The 21,126-nt window shown below is 34.9% G+C and overlaps 1 protein-coding gene across 1 annotated transcript; it reads left to right on the forward strand.

Annotated features, from left to right (window-relative positions):
- Nucleotides 1–5,473: 5,473 nt before the first annotated feature.
- Nucleotides 5,474–19,876, forward strand: LOC120636634. The gene is made up of 6 exons (XM_039908194.1): nucleotides 5,474–5,551; nucleotides 13,695–13,823; nucleotides 16,371–16,541; nucleotides 17,216–17,422; nucleotides 18,144–18,320; nucleotides 19,593–19,876. Exons 2-6 carry the CDS (start codon nucleotides 13,739–13,741, stop codon nucleotides 19,874–19,876), a joined length of 924 nt encoding a protein of 307 aa, XP_039764128.1. The 5' UTR covers nucleotides 5,474–5,551; nucleotides 13,695–13,738.
- Nucleotides 19,877–21,126: the final 1,250 nt, after the last annotated feature.

Genomic DNA, 21,126 nt, shown 5'->3' on the forward strand with positions numbered 1-21,126 from the left:
CTCGCCTCACTATCCACAATCGAATGGACAAGTAGAACGTACTATTCAGACGGTAAAAAATATAATGATTAAAACTTAAAACGGGGTCTGATTACCGTTAAGCTATATTGGAATATTTGAATACACCATTATCGTTAGAGTTACCTTCGCCGGCAGAGTTACTACAGAGTAGGAAGTTAAGAAGCATCTTGCCCATATCAAAAAAAATTGTTAAACCCAAAAGTACACCAAAACATAAGACATAAATTATTAACTAGACAGGACGAACAAAAATTTTATTATGATCGGAATGCTAAAAAATTAAAAAAATTAATTGTAGGACAAAAAGTAAGGATTTATGATTTAAATATTAAAAGATGGATACCAGGTACAATAACCCGCGTTTTGAATAATAGATCGTATGAAGTTACAAATTCAAAAGGCACAAAATTCGTTCGTAACAGGCGACATATTACGTAGATAGGCCGGAAAGACAAGACACGATTCACTATGGGTTTGAGTATGACGATATGGACTTAAATACAGATATTAACGTAGCACCTTACCAAACTCAAAATATGCGTACAGGTACGATAGAGAATAATTATGTGTCTCGTTCTGGCAGGACTGTGAGGCCTCCGGATAGATGGGGGTTTACGTAACTACCAGTCTTGCTCGGAATAAGGAGCTTTACGGCGAAAATGTGCATAATATAATAGTTAAGTAAAATATTATTATGTATGTGGTTAATTTGATATAAGTTCAATATTGAGTTTAAATTCATGGATTAAAAATAAGGTTATTGTGGTAATAAGGTTAATGTGTTTATTGATTTTGTATTTTTATACTAGAATTTTGCTGAAAAAGTTTTAATGTAATGTAAATTTGTCTTCAAAATCTTTACGATTTAATTAATCTCAAATGCATTTTGTCATGAAATGATTATTTGATTGAATTGTAATTTAATTAATTTTGGTAAAAACCTAATGGAACTGCAGCAGCAAGAGGGAAATTGTAATTATAGATGGAAATTTCCACTTTGGATTACTTTTACATGGAGTTTATAAATTAAACATGGTGATTTTTTTGCTCTGTATGACGGCGACCTAATTAAAAATATGTAGATAGTATTTATTAGTAAAGTGAACTAAATAAAAGTTTGAAGATGATAACAAAATTAACTTAAAAAAAGAGCTACGAGGAGAAATCTTCGGTAAACAACGAGTACGGCTGTATTTTTAAATAATATTCATTGAAAGTAGCGTATCCAATCTAATCCTGCGGGACTCCTTTGTGGGTCCGGGCCTCCTCCACAATTTTTGCTACAAAGTAGCTAATCATACTTACAATATTATATCCCAGGCCGTAGCATCAATCATAAAACCATAAAATCACGTATCCGTAAATGTGGATAATGTTTAAAGTTACCAATTGATCCCACCTTGTACGATCGACTTAACCCGGCCGTAAAGCAAATCCCTTCTAAATTGCCTGTTTGCACTCACACGTCGAGCGTCGCCTAGCTCCCGACATGCCGTGTGTCGATATTTTAAAAGAAAGCCAGCCTCACACGACATAAAAGAGATAGGCGACTCAGAACTTAGTATCCATTTGGTGAAATTGGCCTGTTCGCGATAACAACAAGTTTTCGCACCCTCGCAAGCAAATGTGCAATTCATACGTGTGTAAATACGCTGGTAGTGTATGCAGATAACACTTTGTTTTTATGGAGGTAAAGTTTATTTTCGCTTGCTAAGAACTATTTTTAGCATATATCATTGTCGATATTAAACCTTATCAGATGACGTCGGACACCACAGAAGGAGTGCTATGTCATTAGTGATATATTATTAAATAATGTATTTTAAATTTTCTGAACGAGGTTTTACACTTTATGAATTTGAAAATCAAAAGCTGTGTTTTCTTTTTCTTTTTTCCTTTCTTTGCTTGCTGTATGTCGAACTACCACATTGTTGCCCGTTGTGTCTAGTTCAATCTAAAAACAATGAATACAAATTCATACAGTGTAAAACCTCGTACAGAAAATGTAATGTACAGAAAGTTGAAAGGTACAATTTGTACCTCGATTTTACTTACTAAATAAAACATACTATATTATACTTAAAATAGCGTATCTACGACGTATAAATTGCAATACTCTTCGACCTTTTTGTTGTTCCTATCTAGCTAACCTAAGCTTATAATATGACGCTCGGCAGTTAAACGTTTTATCTGAGCATGCATACGATTACACGCGCGAGCGAACAAAGAAAACTATTCAACCCCCTCAACGGTATTGCATTCTTTCTCTGATATTGCATTTGGCAAATAAAACTCGTTAAAATGTATTTTATAATTCGCTTTATATTTAAACTCGATACTGCTAACTGCCTCGATGGTCTAGTGGTTAGTCTAGTGGCTAGCTTCAAATACGGATCATGAGGTACTGAGTTCGGGCACAGGTCGGGCGTAGATAGTTAAATATTGATTTTTTTCTTTCAAAAACATTTTGTAGGTACTAGTCTGGAGTTAGGAAGTAGGTGGTCATTAGTCACCGTGCCCGGGAGAGCACGTTTAGCTATTGATCAATATTTTAGTTTATAATACTAACATGTGGTTATAATGGTTAAAACCCACCAACCAGCAAGCGGTCCAAAATCATGGAACTTCGACAGACATAGTCCAGCAATGGAGTATATGATGATGATGATATAAATAATAAATAAATAAATATACAACGACAATACACACATCGCTATCTAGCCTCAAAGTAAGCGTAGCTTATGTTATGGGTACTAAGATTACTAATGAATATTTTTATGAATATAATACACGTAAATACTTATAATATACAGATAAACACCCAGACACTGAAAAACATTCATGTTCATCACACAAACATATTTCCAGTTGTGGGTATCGAACCAACGGCCTTGTACGCGGAAAGCCGGGTCACTGCGCTGTCCGGCTGTCGAAATTGACAGTTAAAATAATGAATACACGCTAATTTATATTCACAACTTCTGTATTTGGAATACAATAATTACTTAAAAAAGTTTGAGTTAAAAGCTGGCATTCGAACTCGGCACCCCGAAAGGTTAGCCGAAGTACTAACCACTAGGCTACCACCGCATGCTACACACGAATATAATCCCAATCCCTCTCCCAATCCCTATCCCTACTAATATTATAAATGTCAATGTAAGTTTGTTTGTTACGCTTTCACGCAAAAACTACTCAACCGATCCTCATGAAACTTTGTACACATATTCTTGGAAGTGTTAGAAGTAATAGAGGATACTTTTTATTCCGACATTAAGCTCGGTTCCTTGAGAGAGGGAGGAGGTGTTTGACGATTTTACACCATAACTCTGACAAATTATAACCCATTTAAATAATGATTTTTGCACTATAGAGGTTGTAATATGTGTTTAATTTTGCCCAAACTGTGGTTGGAGATAGAAGACAGAACTCCTCAGCGGACAGCAGCAAACCCCTCATTTAAGGCTTACTGGATACTTTAATTTTTTTTACAACTACAACTAAATTAATCGCCACATCAAAAAACAAAGTCAAACGCAGACGAAGTCGCGGGCAACAGCTAGTAATAAAATAAATTAAATGATGTCGCATTGCATTTAAGGGGTACCGATATTGTTGTTTATCATAAAACAAGTCGTTTACGCCACTCCAGAGATCTAAAAGCATCATAACATAAAAAGCGAGATCGCAATAAACAAGTTAACAGGACATATTCACCTCGGGCTTACATTTTCATAACCGTTCGCCGCCCGCTCCTATAACTGTCATCTTGTCAAACAGTACCGTACCCGCCAAATCCCACATTTCCATACGGCTATATTTTATCCTTCACCAGAGAAAATAAATAACACCGATAATATAAATATGAGCGTTTTCCGAACCTTTAACTCCTGCGGAATTTACATATCACATGCTGACAGTAAAATCCGTAACAAGATTATATTAGTTTAGGGGTGGAAATATCAATTTTGCAGAAGCATGGAGTAAACATAAAAACGAAAAAAGAAAGTATCGGTAAATTTACTTAATTAGTTCTGAAGTAAAAGTTAAAAGGTAACAAGTCAGACCTCGACTACAATCCTTGACTGCTAGTAAGCGACGATGTAGTCTAAGATTAGGGGTATTGTACTTATGTTAAACCTCCCTAATCGGTCTATACGCGACATCGTACCGGAACGTTTTTATCGATAGGGTGGTAGCTAGCCACGGCTGAAGCTTCTCATTAGACCAGACCAGAGAAAATTAAGAAATAATAAATTCCTATACTTACCCTGCCAGGAAACGAATAAGTGACCTCCCACTTAAAATCTCACCGTTACGCAAGGGAGGTTGTAAAAAAAAAACAATTTTAAGAAGCTTAATTTTTAAAAGAATCTATTTTATGAATCGGATTCCGACCAAAAGTAATTAAGTAGGCAATTGTAGGTCATTTAATAATGGACGGCCGATTGGCGCAGTGGGCAGCGACCGTGCTTTCCGAGTACAATGCCGTGGGTTCGGAAAATGTTTGTGTGATGAACATGAATGTTTTCCAGTTTCTGGGTGTATATATGTATAAGTATTTATGTATATTATTCAAATAAATATTCATCAGTCATGTTAGTACTCATAACACAAACTACGCTTACTTTGGGGCTAGATGGCGATGTGTTTATTGTCGTAGTACCAGTAGTATATTTAATATGGTATCCTAATGCAAATTTATTGTTTCATACATAATATATTTTCGCACAACCTGTTATTTGAGTAGCATATTCTAAACAGTGTAGACTTGTAGACGGTAGCAGCTGTGGGCAGTGGGACATAGCCGTCGGTGGAATTGAGCTGTCTCACCGCAAGCCGGCAAAGCCGCCGCTTGATCGCTGTTCGATTGGGTGATGGATGTGCGTGCTCATTTGTACCCACATTTCAGATCGTGGTCGAGCTGCACAGATTATAACAAAGAGTTAGACGGTAAACGGACCTTTTTTAGGATTTTTAGGAGGGGTTTTTAGCCAGTAGGAGTCCAGTATTATGTATAGGTATGACCATGAGGATTTTCCCCTCCTATTTATAAAAAAAAGGGTTTAGAAACTTTGTAAAGAAAAATCAAATCCCATCCAAAATGTTTTTTCAAGTTGGCTCATCACAAGACCTTATAAAGCGTTGATACATATTTTTTTATTAATTGTGGGTACAATAATATATGATAGTGATACGATTATAAAAAAGTACCGCATCTTGATGTTTCTTTGATCTAACCTCAAAATAAATAAATACCATTACCTTAAATCACATTTTAATTTCTTTGTAATCTTTCCCAATCCTTTACAATGGATAGGTAAAAAAGTACACATTGGAGGTACAAATACAAAAATAAATATTAAATAAAAGTTAAACTCACATCATAGTTATGCTACAAAACAACGCGCACCTAGCTTTACTTATAAACATGTGGGTGAGTGAAGCATTCTTCAGGTTTTTCCTTTAGTCTGTGGGTTCTTATGATTACATTACTAACCGTGCACATGACTCTCTGACTTGTACCTGAGTAAGTGATCTATATTATTAACAGTAATAATATATTTATTAGTAGAGTAATTTGCAAAAAAAAGATAAATTACACTAATCAACTAATTCCAAAAATCGTCGTAATGTAAAGTTACTTTACTATAGTCGGAAAAATGTAATAGGCCCGTTTTGACATTTGTGCAAGACCATAGAATGTAACTTGGAACGAAACTGAAAGAAACAAAAAAATAAAAATCAATTACATACAGTGTTTTAAAAAATACGTAAATTTTTTTGGGACGTTAAATAATATGAAAGAATATATCGCGAGTATTCTTTTTGCGCTTACTTCATAGTAGCATGCAATTTATAATTGTTGCGAAACGTTCCGAAAACAGTTACGTTCTCAGTCTTTTTTTTTTATACTAGAGCTGTAACCATTTTTTTACTGAATATCGAAATTAAATATTGTGTAGTTATCTTTACTGCAAAGAATAAGCTTGGTTCTCAAAATGGGTTCTAAATAATGAGTCTGAGATGATGTATCTGACCAAGCGGCACATGACTGAAGCGTCCCCGCGCGCACTGCGCAGTTTTTCGTTCCTTATCTTGTAAAGTTGACTGTGCGCTCGTTTAAGTTTGATATAAATTGTTTACTATTACGTTAACTTTGGCTCTTCTATTTTGGACATTAAATTAAACATAGTGATTTGACTCGATTTTTGTGTTTGTTGTTATATAGTACTAACTCTGTTTCAACATGTTGAAAAGTGGACGTATAATCATCAGCCAGTCACGCGTATTGGTTGTGAAGTTAAAGGAATACTTTGAACGAACGAACACTTTACAATACATAATAATATCAATCAAGTACTGATACAAACTTGAATTGATTTATCGTGAGTATCGAGTACAGAGTCTTATGGTTCCATAACTAGTTACGTCGCGATGACAAATGTCAAAACGGGCCTATTACATTTTTACGACTATAATCATAGTACAGATAATGTATGTGTCATATTGTTTACAACAGTTCGAAAAGCAAAAAAATATGCATAAGATTAAAATGACCTTTGGGCTTTTTAACACTTTTTTTAAAAATTATTTCTTACCAACTTATAAAAAGGAGGAGATTAATTGGTTGTATTTTTTTATGTTTGTTATGTCAGAACTTAGCTTAAATTAAATATATAATTTTTTTTTTTTAACTGCATACTTCCCTTGTGGTTCCAATTATAAAATATATTGTAGGGATCCTGGAGAAATCCGGGGAATACTATAGATTTTAATATTTTTAAAGTAACTTGTGAATTTTCTACACAAATACACCTAAATAAATTTAGTTAAGTGAAACTGATGATAAACACAAGGAAAGACCACCGGAACTAAAAGTTATTACAATGGTTGTAAAGCAATTTCTGCTCGTCGCTGGGCGAACTTCTCAACAACTAACATCTCGGCTTCGGGAAAAGCAATATTTTGTAAAAGCCCATGAGCAGTTAACACTTGGCTATTACTAATTAGATACAAACCTACCCAATAAAAGCGTGAGATAGAAATTATGCGCAATATTTCTGGATGATTTCTGTTAACTTTTAAATTTGGAAATCTTTTTATATGATAAGACTCCGTGAAATTTTACTCTAATAATGCTATTTGTGTGTTTAAATGGTGGCTAAAAATTGCTAAAAGAGATGATAGCAGAACCTATATTTATAATAATGAATAAAAAATTGAAAAATGTTTACGTTGGAACACAGCAACTGCTGAGGATACTCTCGGTAGAATCTGGACTCTGAACCGGTGTAAGATTTACTTAAAATCAACAGACTTGACATATTATCCAAAGCCTTTAAAGTAGACTAGCTCGAAATAAATAAATTTTCGGTCTCTGTAGTTATATCCGGATGTAATTAATGTACAACAAAATGGAGGAGGCCTTTACCCACAAGGGGTTTCATAACTCAATTCATAACCTGGTTTCATAACTCAATTTGTCAAAAAAAAAATATATAACTTAACAAATTCGCAAAAGCTTACATTCTTATTTATTTCTTTTCTATTTATCATGTTTTTTTGTTTGTATTTTTCTGTACTTCAATTAAGGAATAATATAAGGCTTTTTTATTTTTATTATTATTTATTTACAATGTACAACAAAAATATTCTATCTCAAATAAAAATGTACAATTGCACGATTTAGGGCCAATTTAAAAAAAAAGTCAAAAAGTGTTTACTGTAAACATCCTGTCGGTCTAGTGGTGAGATTATTCGACTGCGAATCATGAGGTCCGGGGTTCGATCCTCGGGTCAGGCCAGTGGATAAGTATTGGGGTTTGCTATCAAAAAAATCTTAGGACCAGCTCGAAGTTTGGTTATTCACCGGAGTGCATGTTAAGCTTAACCTTATCAGAGCTGCCAACCCATCGGACTATGAGAGTGAAGGAACAGAGAGTGTGAGTGTGTTTACGCACACACCTGAGCTATAGTGCACAAGTGTGTGCGTGTGTATCTCCAGCGTAGTCCTCCAGAAATCAGTTAGGGAAACTGTTTATTGTCTTATTGTTCATTATGTTTTTAAAATATCACTTTCTAAAATTAAAGCAAATTAATTTGAGAATCCTATTACGATTATATCTAAAATAAAATTCGGAATTGTATCTATACAAGATAAATTCTAATTTCTCACGCAGAACGCATAATTTACCAGTAATCGGGACGATTGATTTTATTGAACGGCAATTACAGACGCCTCCCTCTTACTAATGATATGTATGCGAAAAATCGAGTGGTATAATTTTAGATTAGTTAGCTTGTATTCAGAAATATTCATATAATATATCAGGTATTTTATCTTAGGATATGTAAGATTAGACTACGCAATATGCTTAATCGTTTATGTGAAAACTTGATTGCCAAAACAAAATATAAGTCGTTACCCATACCTAGTAATTTATGCAAAACAATGACAGATCCAATTTTGGGTAAAGAAAACTTAATTTGTTTCTGAAGATTATCTTCACGGTAAAATTAAACGAAAAACTTATTAACCGACTCATAAAAAACCTCCTTTTTTATAAGTTCTTGCTTCTCAATTTATTGGTTATATTTTTTTATCTAATTTAAAAACAGGTCTTTTTTCCCTTTTTTATTGCCATACTAACTTAATTTAATTTAAAATGTAGTTATATTGTTCTAATAATAATAGAATAGTCAAGAAAAGTGGTGACAACCTAGTGGATAAGACTTCAGTCACACATTGGGACTCCGATCCTCGGCACCCCCCTCTAAATTTTCGGAGCTATGTGCATTTCAAGCAATTAAATATCACTTGTTTTAACGGTGAAGGAAAATACCGTCAGAATTTACATGCCTGGAGCTCTCCGTTACTTAAATGCGTTTTAAGTTCACCAATCAACATTTCACCTGCGTGGTAGACTACGGTTTATATTCTTCTTATTCTTAGAGAAGATCCCACGATCCCATTAGTGGACCGATATCGGGTTGATAATGATGAATAATAAGAAAACTTCTTACCACAAAGCATTTTCATGATTTTTTAGAAAAATAGATTGGGTCTCGCGTTTCGCTTTCTATATTAGTTCAACGTGTAGCAAAAATAATGTTCTAAATATTGTTTTTTTGAGTGACACTCTCTAGTCAAGCATGAGCTATTTATTATAGCAGTTTCGTTTTAGAATATAATCCTAAACAATACACAGGGACAGGTAGATGAACAGGCATAATAAAACTGTATTTCTTTAAAGGAATAATTTAAAAAAAATAACTTGCGCAATATCTGTTTCCGAACGTCCTCTTACAGTTAAGGCAGTGGATGCTGCGTCAAATGAGTCTGGAGCAGGATTAGCTCGGGAGAGGTTTTTTTAGATGAAGCGTATAAATGGCGCAAGGGCGGATCCGGGGATATTTTCTACTGGGCGGGGCCATAGAGAAAAATGAACGCCTTGTTGTCGCCACGCCCACACCGTCTCTCTTTTACTCTTCAACCATTTTGCTGCTATGCCTTTATTACGTGTGTTGGATTATCGAATTAAGAACATAGCTTTGCATGAAAACCTTCCAGACGGGAACATTTCTCTGCTTGGTAAATCAAAGCGAAATAAGTTGCACCTAGAATTTAATTAGATAGCTGGTATCTACATACATAAAGCCAGTGCGTAACAAGATAGTATTGTTAATACTATTTCTTGTCCCTTCTTATGAATTCCAGCGGCTTAGACATATAATAGACACACTATCCATTTTTGTGTAGCAAAATCTTCTGCGCAACGGGAGACTGGCAAATGTTGTGTCGTACTAAGACTTATTAAAATCTCGCAGGATTTAAACTCAACGCTAGGTGGTTGGACCACGGAACGCTTTCACATCGTAGATTTTTTTTTCTTAAAACTCATATCTTCTTGATACTCCTCTCATTCAAAATTTGCATACCTAAGAACCTGCTCCGATGTGATACGTATGTAATGCAAAATACATATAAAAATCGCAATAAGATTTGGTTAATGCCGTAGTCCACCACGCCAATTAAGTGCGGAACGGTGAACTCCACACCTTTGATTTAATTAAATAGAACTCTCAGGCATGCCGGTTTCTTCACGATATTTTTTTCCCCATTGAAGTAAGTGATATTTTAATTGCTTCAAACTCATATGCGTGCTGGGATTCGAACTCGGCCCCCCGAAAGTGAAGTCGAAGTCCTGCCCACTGGGCTACCACTGTTACAATTCCTTTATACTCTTTATAACTTTATAATTATTGTTATCAACCAACCTCAATATAAAAGGAAAAGTAAAATTACAGGTTATTACAATATTTTCCTATTGCAAAGATTTTTAAATATGGATTTCCAAAAGCTGATTAAGTTTCCAATTAACATAATGTATTAAACACCAAACTATCATTAACCGAGTAACCACTCGATTAGTAGGCAGACTAGAGATTTTCCTGTGAAAACATTTCTGAGCAGCCTACCTATACATTTTGGAACATACAGTAAAACACTAATAAAACTCTACTGGGAAAACCAATTTAATTATTTAAAAGTAGTAGAAGTTTCTAAACGTAAATAAAGATGATCTAAAAACATTTAAAAATTTAAAAATCGTATACATTCGATTTTTAAATTTTTAACGACTGCAACCAAATCACGATTGCATAAACACTACAAAGAATATAACTCTGAATTAAACAATCTGGCAGGTGGCATTCGATTTTTGAATCAATTCTATAGACAATTATAGTTTAATGTTTTGAAAAATGACATTCAGTATTACTTCTCTGTAGTTTTAGTTGTCGACATAAAATATAAATACAATAACATGTCAATTTTACGAAGGATTTTACTTTAAGTGTCACAATTAATTTCAATTTGAAGATTATAAAATACACTATGGCTGTTAATAATACAACACTGGCGAAATACACAAAAAAACCAACACAGTTTTAAATAAATATCGCTAAAACTGTTTTTCTATTTGAAATTATTAGCTAAGGTTCGTATAAATTTATGCATTGCCTTATTATGTTACTGTTATTTAATGGCATGTAATGGATACACTTGTTCTAAGACTTTGAGTTCAAATGAGTATAGGCGAGTATTAGTAACTATCCATCATCAATAGCCTTTAACAGTCCACTAGTGGGCTAATGAGATAACTGTAGCAGCACAGAGAACGCTGCTGTCCGTCTAAATCATTAAGCAGCTTCAGAAGTCGTTTAAAAGAATATTACTTATTTTATAATAAAAATAATAAGACATATGTATTACTATTTGTGTGAGCTATTTATGTATTATAGTAATGTATAGTAAAAGTAGTTTTATGGCATATTTTTAAAATATTGCATTACCCCCTTTCCATAATCATTTATTTGTTTCTTTCATTAAGGGTTGTCAGGAAGAGATCGCTTAAAGCGATAACCCTAAAGCGATGACCGCCTTTGCGCTTTTTTGGTTTTGTTCTTTTACTATTTCCAATATTTATTATCTTTATTCCTTAATTTTGTCCAGTAAAGAATTCATCTATCTATCATCTGTTGCCTCAATCCCCTCGTACGACACCCGCACAAAGATTAGGGATGTTAATAACTGTATTCTGATATGCAGGCACGACGCGCACATATACAAAACTACTCATACTAAGTGTATCACTGACATTTGTCACGTTTGCATAGATGATATGCATTCATAAACTTTTTTTTCGGATTGTGATTGGCCAGCCTTGTAAAGGCTTTGCCAGGAAAAAGGAAAGGTCCTAGGTCTAGAAAAAGCGAAAGTATTTTTGACGACCTCCTTGGCGTAGCGATGAGCGCTGTGGTTTTAAGACGGAGGTCCCAGGTTCGGCACGGGCAGTTTGGGTATTAAACATACCGGATTTTTTTCTGGTCTGGTCTGGTGATAGGTCAACGACATGCCGCTAAGGGATTCAGCGTTCCGGTAGGATGTCGTCTAGAAACCGAATATAGTTATGAGTTTAATATAACTGCCATTCTCCTAAGCCCGTTACCATTTTAAACTGCATCATCACTTATCAGCAGGTGAGATTGCAGTCAAGGGCTAACTTGTAGTGGAATAAAAAAATTGCTGTCGGTCTGACAGCGCCATATTGTGTAACGCTAAACTTCGGCTCAGGCGACGATTTATTAGGCCGCACGCCTCCGAGCCCATGTCCGGATGACATCAGAAATCGAGCAGCTGGTCTTCGATGGCCGGCGAAGATGCTGTGCAGAGGTTGTTTGTGTATCCTGGTGTGTGCATTGTCAATATTAATTTGATAGTCAGGTAGAACGAAGCCGCAATTATGATAGGGTTGTGGTGTCGAATGGAAAATAAATACATGTCACGCGTTCTGTCACTATCGGTGCGGCCCCTTCCATGTCCAATCATTAAATAGAGAGCCAAAGAGAATATAACTACTAGGTTTGTGAGAACTGTCACAGTACTGAACAATTTGAAAGACAAATAGTAAGGCGTCCACTATGAGAAACCTTGAGATACGAAGATTGATACGGTAGTTGGATCGGGCAAATTTTACGGACCGGACTTAATACTGAGAATTTCTTAACTAACAATTTTTATTACCTGGGTATTGAACACTGACCCCTGATGTACCTTATTCAAACATACTAACCACAAGACCAAAGGGACAGTTACTGTTGTAAAAACTTGGGTATGTGTGAAATTTTGTTAATAAGCGACAGATCTAATTAAAGTATTTTTCTTTAGGAGAAAATAATTTTTGGGGATCCCTCAATTTATATTAGTTTATCTTTATTAGGAAAACATTCAAATGAATGCTAATATCCAAGAACTCTAATCCTAATAAATATGAAATGATCCAAGAAAAGAACAAAATCTTTAGATGAAAGATAAAATAATTTGGAACTCCTGTATGAACTTGAATTGTGCGGATTTATTATTTTAATGAAAGGTATATTGGCAAGGACACAACCATTAAGATACATTTTTTTTCTGTTGATAAACTGTTTTTCTTTTCTATTTTTGTTTAAGTACGACCTCCCTGGCACCATCATGAGCCCTATAATCTTATAAATGGAAAGTCCCAGGTTCAATTCCCAGCGGGGGAAATTTCCCGCCTAATCTGTCAGAAGGCTTCGTCCGTGGCTAGTTACCTACCCTCCTACCGAAAAATCCATGCTATCTAGCGATTTAGCTTTAAATTTACGATACTGCGTAGAAACCGACTAGGGGTATAGGTTTTACATAACTGCCATACCTCTAACCGGTTAGCCCACTACCATCATAGACTGCATCATCTCTTTAAACCATTGCCAAAGTATATAAAAATGTTGTGGATATAAAAAGTAGCTACTGAAAGTTAAATTAACACTATTTTTAATAATTTTCGACAAATTGTATTCATAATATGATTTTGATATTTTTATTTATTATTATTTTATCCTAAATCTAATAAGTTAAGGTAGCTTAGTTAAGGTACAATAATTATATATCTAAGAAAGAGTAACAGAAAATTATTTGGCTAAGTTTTTCGCATAGGTGTTGAAACTACATCGCGAATGTTTCAATTAATAAATAACTGTATCAAAGAAGCCTCAGGAGGCGTCAGTGCCGCGTGCAAGTTTTCTCAAATGAATATTTAATATGGCTTCGCTTAAAAATAATTTTTGTTCGATTTACAATTCAGTTCTTCACGGACAGCGGTCTCGAAGTCTTTTCTCGTAAGTAAAAATGGATAACAACGCAAAATCAGTTACGCAAGTAAATAACACCCCGGAATGGCTGAAAAGGTTTTTAGAAGAGTCTGAACGAGAAGGTGAGTTAAAAACTGTTATTAGAAATATCTACAAATATTATTATTTAAAAAAAAAGGTTTTAAGGGCCACATCTGTTCGACAGGCTTGCGACGGTAAAATATTTCTCAGTTATATAATGTCAAAATCATAAATTTAAACGTAAGTAAAATCAAAATGTGGAAATAAAGGGCATGGTTTTAAATTAATTTAATGCTTATTAAAGTTATTCTGTCTCAATGACACTATTTAGATGACACCATAATAGCAATGAAAGAAAAATTAAACGATACAGGCTTGTTATACAGCGGATACCAACGGTAATTTTAATTTGTAAATAAAAAAAAATAATGTAAAATTTTTAAATCGTTTTATTAAGATATATATAATCGTAGATAAATCCTATTAAAGGACAAAATAAACGATAAAATTGGGTCTGAATAGCTTTTAGTTCAAAGGAAATTATTTTATCAATTGGCTCAGTGAGATGGTGATGTTATATAAACCATTTTTTTTAAGTTAAAGAATGTGGCTGGCATCTTAAACACAAGAGTTGAATGAAATATGTTTGACTCTCCATAGGTGCATGCCGATGATACGCCTCGGTACTTGAATAAAGAATTTATAAATTTGTATTTGTATTATTTGGGTTTTTCTGACAAGAAATTCTCATTACCAGACTGGATTTTGAATATTTTCGTTGTCCTACCCCGTGCCTCAGAGGCTCCTCGTATAAGGTTAGCATCACTAATATGTGTTAGTAATGGTTAAAGCCCACCAACTCGCATTGGAGCAGCGATATGGGTCTATGCTCTGAAAGCTTGAAGAACTTTGTGTTATTCTCGCAAACCTTAGTCGACTATGAAGTCGCATCGAAATATTTTATATCTGTTTTATTAAATATTATAAAGCTGAAAAGTTTGTTTGAATGCCTGGTATTTATATTCCGATTGAAAAAATCTTTGCGCCAACCTATTCATTGAGGAAGGTGTAGACTATGTAAAACCGCACTGATAGTAAGTACCAAATAAATACTTATAAGTAAAGTATGGATATCCGCCTGAATTTGATATGAACTAGTTTGCAATAAAAGCGATCACCTATGCGTTATGTTGAAGTTAAATTACTCTTTTTTCGGTTTATCACTAAAATTAGGAAATGAGGTCTACGTCTATGAATTTATCGCGATAACTCTTTAAAAACAACATACGAATATGGGCAACTGTTGTCTTTATAAAACCGTTCAAAAGTTATTCAATAATATTATATTTCAGAGGTTTCATCGTGCCGAAAAGGGCGCCTTTCAGTTAAAACAGTTTTAATGACGGCCGACTGTCGCAGTGGGCAGCGACCCTGCTTTCTGAGTCCAAGGCCGTGGGTTCGATTCCCACAACTGGAAAATGATGTGATGAACGTGACTATTTTTCAGTGTCTGGGTGTTTATATGTATATTATAAGTATTTATGTATATTATTCATTAAAAAAGTATTGATCATTCAACTTAGTACCCATAACACAACGCCAACGCTTACTTTGGGGCTAGATGGCGAAGTGTGTATTGTCGTAGTATTTATTTATTTATTATTAAACAAAAATACAAACGTTGGTTACGTTGTTGATCGCCGGCGGGGAAAGTTTAAGAATTTGAAATATCTGACTTTTCCCTGGTCTGGTGTCGCTAGTTAGCGAAGGGATTGTGTGATCTGATAAACGGGCTACGATCTTAGACAACAAACTTAAAACCAGGTGATATTGCAGTCAAGGGCAGAGTTGTAGAGGAATAGATTATTTTTTTAAGTTTCGCGAACCTTCCACGATGATTAACAACATGCTTGCAAATTATTGCCAGAGTAATTTTCCAATTAAGTGATTTTTGGAATGATAAAGAAAACTGATCTGTTTTATTACAAATTATGTAGTTTACTTTATCTTCATAATAATTCTACTTAAAAAAGGGGTGAGGGCTCTCATTCGATGCGAGTTCTTTGATTATTTTTTTAGGGGTAAGTGAGTTACGCGTATCGCTATGGTTTCACGGGGTCGCTGATTGTCTTTAATATTTATATACTTTCGTGTCGCCGGGCCCGGTGGTTCTTATTTGGCTTGCGGGGGTCTTGTTGTCACATGAAAATGTTGCCCTAGCATCGGCATAGGTACCCAGACGCAGGTCTATATTTTTTTGGATCTAGTGGAACTAGTTGACTACAATTCTCGAGGTGGACCACCGGGTTGTTTTCATGTTAATACATTCACACTTACATATGTTAAAATTTATCTACTCTTTAAAACACTATCAGTAGACACAGAAATGTTAATAGGCTGAGGGTACTTTTTAAAAATCATACAAGGAGGCACTGTGTGGTAACATAATATTAACGTACCCTTATTATATATTGGGCTACTGAGTGCGTTAAAGATTTTTCAAATCCACCTGTTAGAAACAAAAAGACTAAAACAAACCAACTCTTCAGCTTTTTTGAAATTCCTGCATCTTTCTAATAAAGGTAGGGATTTAGTTTTAACATACTATTTTTTATTATTTAATTTAAAAATGTTATTTTAATTATTAGGTAATAATTTCGCACTGATGGGCTCACGAATGCTCAGGCAAAAAGCTAGAAGCATAGTGTGGTATATCAGCGAAAAGTTTAACTGCCACAGGAATGGCATCCCGGGCCAGGCATGCTGTATTGTGGAGTGGTACATTGTGTATGTCATGCGCAAACAGTCCAATTTAGAAGGTACAGTATTTGTCTCGTAAAAAGAGCACTAAATTCCAATGGACGAATGCAAATAAACGCGATTTATTTGCGAAATCGTGAGTCTAGCTATTATATGTGGTGTTACATATATATATATATATATATATATATGGAAGTGTGTGAGTGAATGTTTGTATTTTTGGATGAATTTTAAATAAGCGGGAAATAAGTCGTAATGGGCAAAATTATGCACAAACTTAAAGACACAGTTTCAAAAACCAGCTTAAATATTAGGAGGCACGCGCAGCGTCGTGGCAATTTTCTATAAAAAATATAAGATGTTAGATTTATATTTAATTAGGCTATTACAAGATAAATTCTATAACAAATAAAAACATCACATAATCACGGGACATTGAAGGTTCTCAGCAAATCACACGTATTTTTTTATTCGCTAAATTTGTTTAAATTATTGTAGTAGAACGTAATTCTCAAGTGACGCAAAAGAAGAAGCAAATTAAATTAAGCCGAGAATATTCACTAGTATTTTACAAGTAATAGAAAAACAAGTTATCATCATCATCTCTCTCTCATCTCAGAATAGGAAGGGTTCAGGCGTAGTCCACCAAGCTGGCCAAGTGCTGATTGTTGACTTATGCGTTATGGGGAACGCTCAGTAATAGAAATATATAAAAAATAAGCTATTATTCTAGAATCTGCCATAGCAAGAGTGGTACTGGAATACATCAGGCCACGAATGCTACTCATTATGGCGTGCAGTATAGTGCTAGCTGCAAAGATGAACTCGGCAATGCTACCAGTGACTGCCACGGCAACACGCACGGTCCTAGCTTTGGAAGGTTTTTTGTTTTCCATTAATGAAGTTGTCTGCATGGAGATGGAAATATTGAAAGCATTAGGTAAGTAGTTATAATTTTTTATAAAAACAACTAGCTTTTACCCACGGCTTCGCTCGCTTGGTAATTTGAAAATCCCGGAAGCCATACAGTGGCATGGGCTACTTTTTTTTATCAAAGAAAAAAGCAAGCAAGCGAGCAAGCGGGCTAGCGAGCAAGCGAGCAAGCGAGCAAGAAAACAAGGAAGCAAGCAAGAAAGAAAGAAAGCGCGAGCGCGAGCGTGAGCGTAATCGTAAGCTTATCTTCTCATAGGAATTGTGCATTTTTCACTTTACGACCCATAAACTATCTCTATGCAAAAATCACATCAATCCGTTGTTCTGTTGCTGCGTTATTGATGGACAAATAAACACTTTTGCATTTATAATATAAGTATGGATAAGCTTTTTATCACGCGGACCAGCGCGTCTTAATGTAGTTTTTGTTTACAAATTCAGGTTGTTCTCAGGAAGAATAGGTGCTTTTGTCCTGAAATGCCCTATGTAATGAAGATCGGTTTACTAGTTATGAAATTAAAGCCTCACAAAAAAAACAGTCGCATTAGGATTGGAGTGAGACGTTGAATATTAACCTCCCTCAAAAATGGGCTTTTTATCCTATCAGACTGTTAGTTCCAGAGTGGCACGTTCAGATAAAAAACAAATAATAGGAACTTAAAATTATTAGAAGTATAGACAGAAAAATAAAGATAGATAAAGGTATAGATAGATAAACTTAATTACAGAGTTTCGTGTTCCACTGATGACGTCTGTAGAAGTAGGCGAGATGCTGGCGCACGAACTGGCAGTGCAACCGCAGGTATTACCTGCGGTCACCAAATTGATAGATATGGCCGAGTTGTGCCGATACGATGTAGAGAAGGTCGTGCGCTGGGTCGCCAGATCTCGTGGTCTGAGTAACTGTAAGTTCAAGAAAAGTATTCTATTCATCTATCATTATCGGAATCCTCAACGCACGTCTTCATAATAATCAATCAAATCCAAAAACTTCAGATGGCAGATTGTATTAGATAGTGCTATCCTGTTCTTACTCTTCGCTGAGATAAGGATACAAAATTTAATCTACTACCTGAAGATTATGGTCGAGACTGATTATTAACATATTGTGTCTCACTAGAGACGTGTTAAAAAGTATTTTTATCAGTAGTATTTTTACGGTGAGCGCTCTTGTTATCTCTCACAGTAGATACTGATGGAGCATTAACCGGCCAAGCTGCTAAAATGCAGGTTGGCAGGCTTTAATGCCTAATAACGTATTACATCGTACCGCTGCTATAATCTGAATCATTCCATAACGTACTCATAGTCAGCAACTCTCGCTGTGGCACTTTATAGGCAGTAATCAGTGATTGATTATTAAAAAGATTTATAACCAGATGATAACGCCCATACTACAGTAATAATTATTACCGGGAACGACGGCTTATATAACATGCACACCATATCGAATCAACAACGACTCGACTAAAATTGGAATGTAAGCATTGGAATGTAAGCTTGTCCGCGACTTCGTTGGCGTGGAATTCCTGATTTTCCGTGCGCTTGACAAGATTACCTGTGTTGCAAATGCCCTTCTCCAGAAAGAGCTACCGGTAAAATTCAAATATTCTTAAGATCAGTTTCAAAAGTTTATACGGTAGATGGCTGCGAACAGACAGAAAAACACACTGGCGTTTATAGTTATTTAAATTCGTAATAGCATAAATACCGATTGTCACGTATCTAACTTCAAAAACATAGGACTTTCATACAAACTTCCAAACCTTATTTCAGCCCCAGGAATTATATAAAACAAAGCCTCTCTCCAGTTACTTACTATTCGTTTCTCAAAGCCTTCAGACGAAGAAGTGCGCTGTTTTATGCTCAAATCTGGAGACTTGGACATACAACAGCGCACGAAATTGGTTTGCTCTGTGAGAAGTCTTCCTTACTTTGCAAAGTCTCCTTCGGGAAACCCATGTTAGAGTTTTACCAGCGAAACTAAAGTGATTTCTTGCCGGATTATTCTCAGAAGAATCTGCCTTCTGAACTTGTGGTAAAGTTGCAATGACCACCCACAAATATAACGATTAGTAAGTGCGTATAAAATAGGAATATTTAAAATAAATGAAATCAGTTATTTATCACATGAAGAAGAAAAAAAATGTGTTTCAATATTTTATTTTGATTCGAAGGTGACACACGGGTACGAACGCTGCACTTAGCTGCCGGTGGCGTGGCTGCGGCTGTCAAAACTGCTTCAAACATGATCGGCGTGTCGGAAAAGTTGGCGACCATGCTTCAGGTACCAACGGGTTATATCAAGTGTCTCCGCGACATTATTGTTACGGAGACCGCCAAAGAAAGACCTCATATTGACAAGCCTTTAGCTACACTTCAACGTAAAAGGAAGAATAACGACGATGATTGCTCTAGACCACCCTCGCCTAGGCCAAGTACCTCACGAGACCCCTATTAATTATATTTCATAAGAAATAAAGGTCACTTGGACTTAAATCATATTTACAAAATACTCGCTTACTATTCATTTCTTCCTACCTGTCTTATAATGTAAAAAAATTAAAACAATTGAGGGGGGGGGTTTGATTAACTACTTATTTAAGAAAAAAAATGTTTTTTTCTCCATAGTGCAATGATAAAATCAATGTCAAAGTTATCAGCGTAGCATACCAAAATAGTATTGATTGCCTTTGCTACACGCTATGTTCACAGCAAGTTGACCAGAAATATTTGACCGGTGCCTCTGTGCAGAGTTCTCAAGTAGCAAATAAGCATAGTAATACTAATAAGTAAAAAACAAAATAAGGCTGAAAAAGACTAAATGCGGTAACTCTATGGACATGCAACAATGGGAGCATTTTCCTAATTTATAACCGTTATTTATAACTATATAACGTTACTCGTTTTAGAGTGATAAATTCTCTAGGTTCATACTTGAGAAGTATAAAACTAAACTGTGGTTAAAAATTTAAATTTGAACACAAACTGTATTCATAAACCAAAAATAAGATGAGCATAATTGAAAAAAGTTCAGTTTACTTATAGATTCAGTTTGATTAATACCTATGAGCCAGTTTTTAGGTTTGTTTATTAATAACTTTAAGCATACTAATTCGATACATGGACGCGAATCTATACTAGGTACTATGGTCTTCGAACACTATATCGCCTCAAAACATAAGTTAGCATGCAATGCGAGCTTAACGACTGTCATGTGTCATAAAGTGTTGTTTGATGTGTATGACACCTTTGTTCCCATAGCGTTGACTCGGCATATACTCCGGCACAAAACATTAAAAAGCTTACTCCCTATAACATAATGCTCACATTCCAATGTGTTCATTTCAGTCGAGTCAGTGTTGAGTCGATATGGTGGGCGAACACCGCAGTATTTTTTAACTTGGTAGATGGTAATTAAAAGCTTATTGTTTCACACATATCAAATATTTATTGTTGTGTTATTTAGGTTGTTTACTTATAATAGTAAGTATATTATATTTTTTGTTAATTTCCATAGATTTTTCTAATATGAAATGAAGATTTTTGTATGTGTAGATTTATGTTTTGAAAAGATTTTTCTTCATATATGTATTAATATACAGACTTTTTTTTTTAATAAGTTAAGAGTTTTTTTTTTCCACAGACATAAGATAACAAATAAAATTGGATAAATTTCGTCAAATACCGTTCATGAGGTATTTTAATCAT

Source organism: Pararge aegeria, chromosome Z, assembly GCF_905163445.1.
Source record: "Pararge aegeria chromosome Z, ilParAegt1.1, whole genome shotgun sequence".
Taxonomy (NCBI): domain Eukaryota; kingdom Metazoa; phylum Arthropoda; class Insecta; order Lepidoptera; family Nymphalidae; genus Pararge; species Pararge aegeria.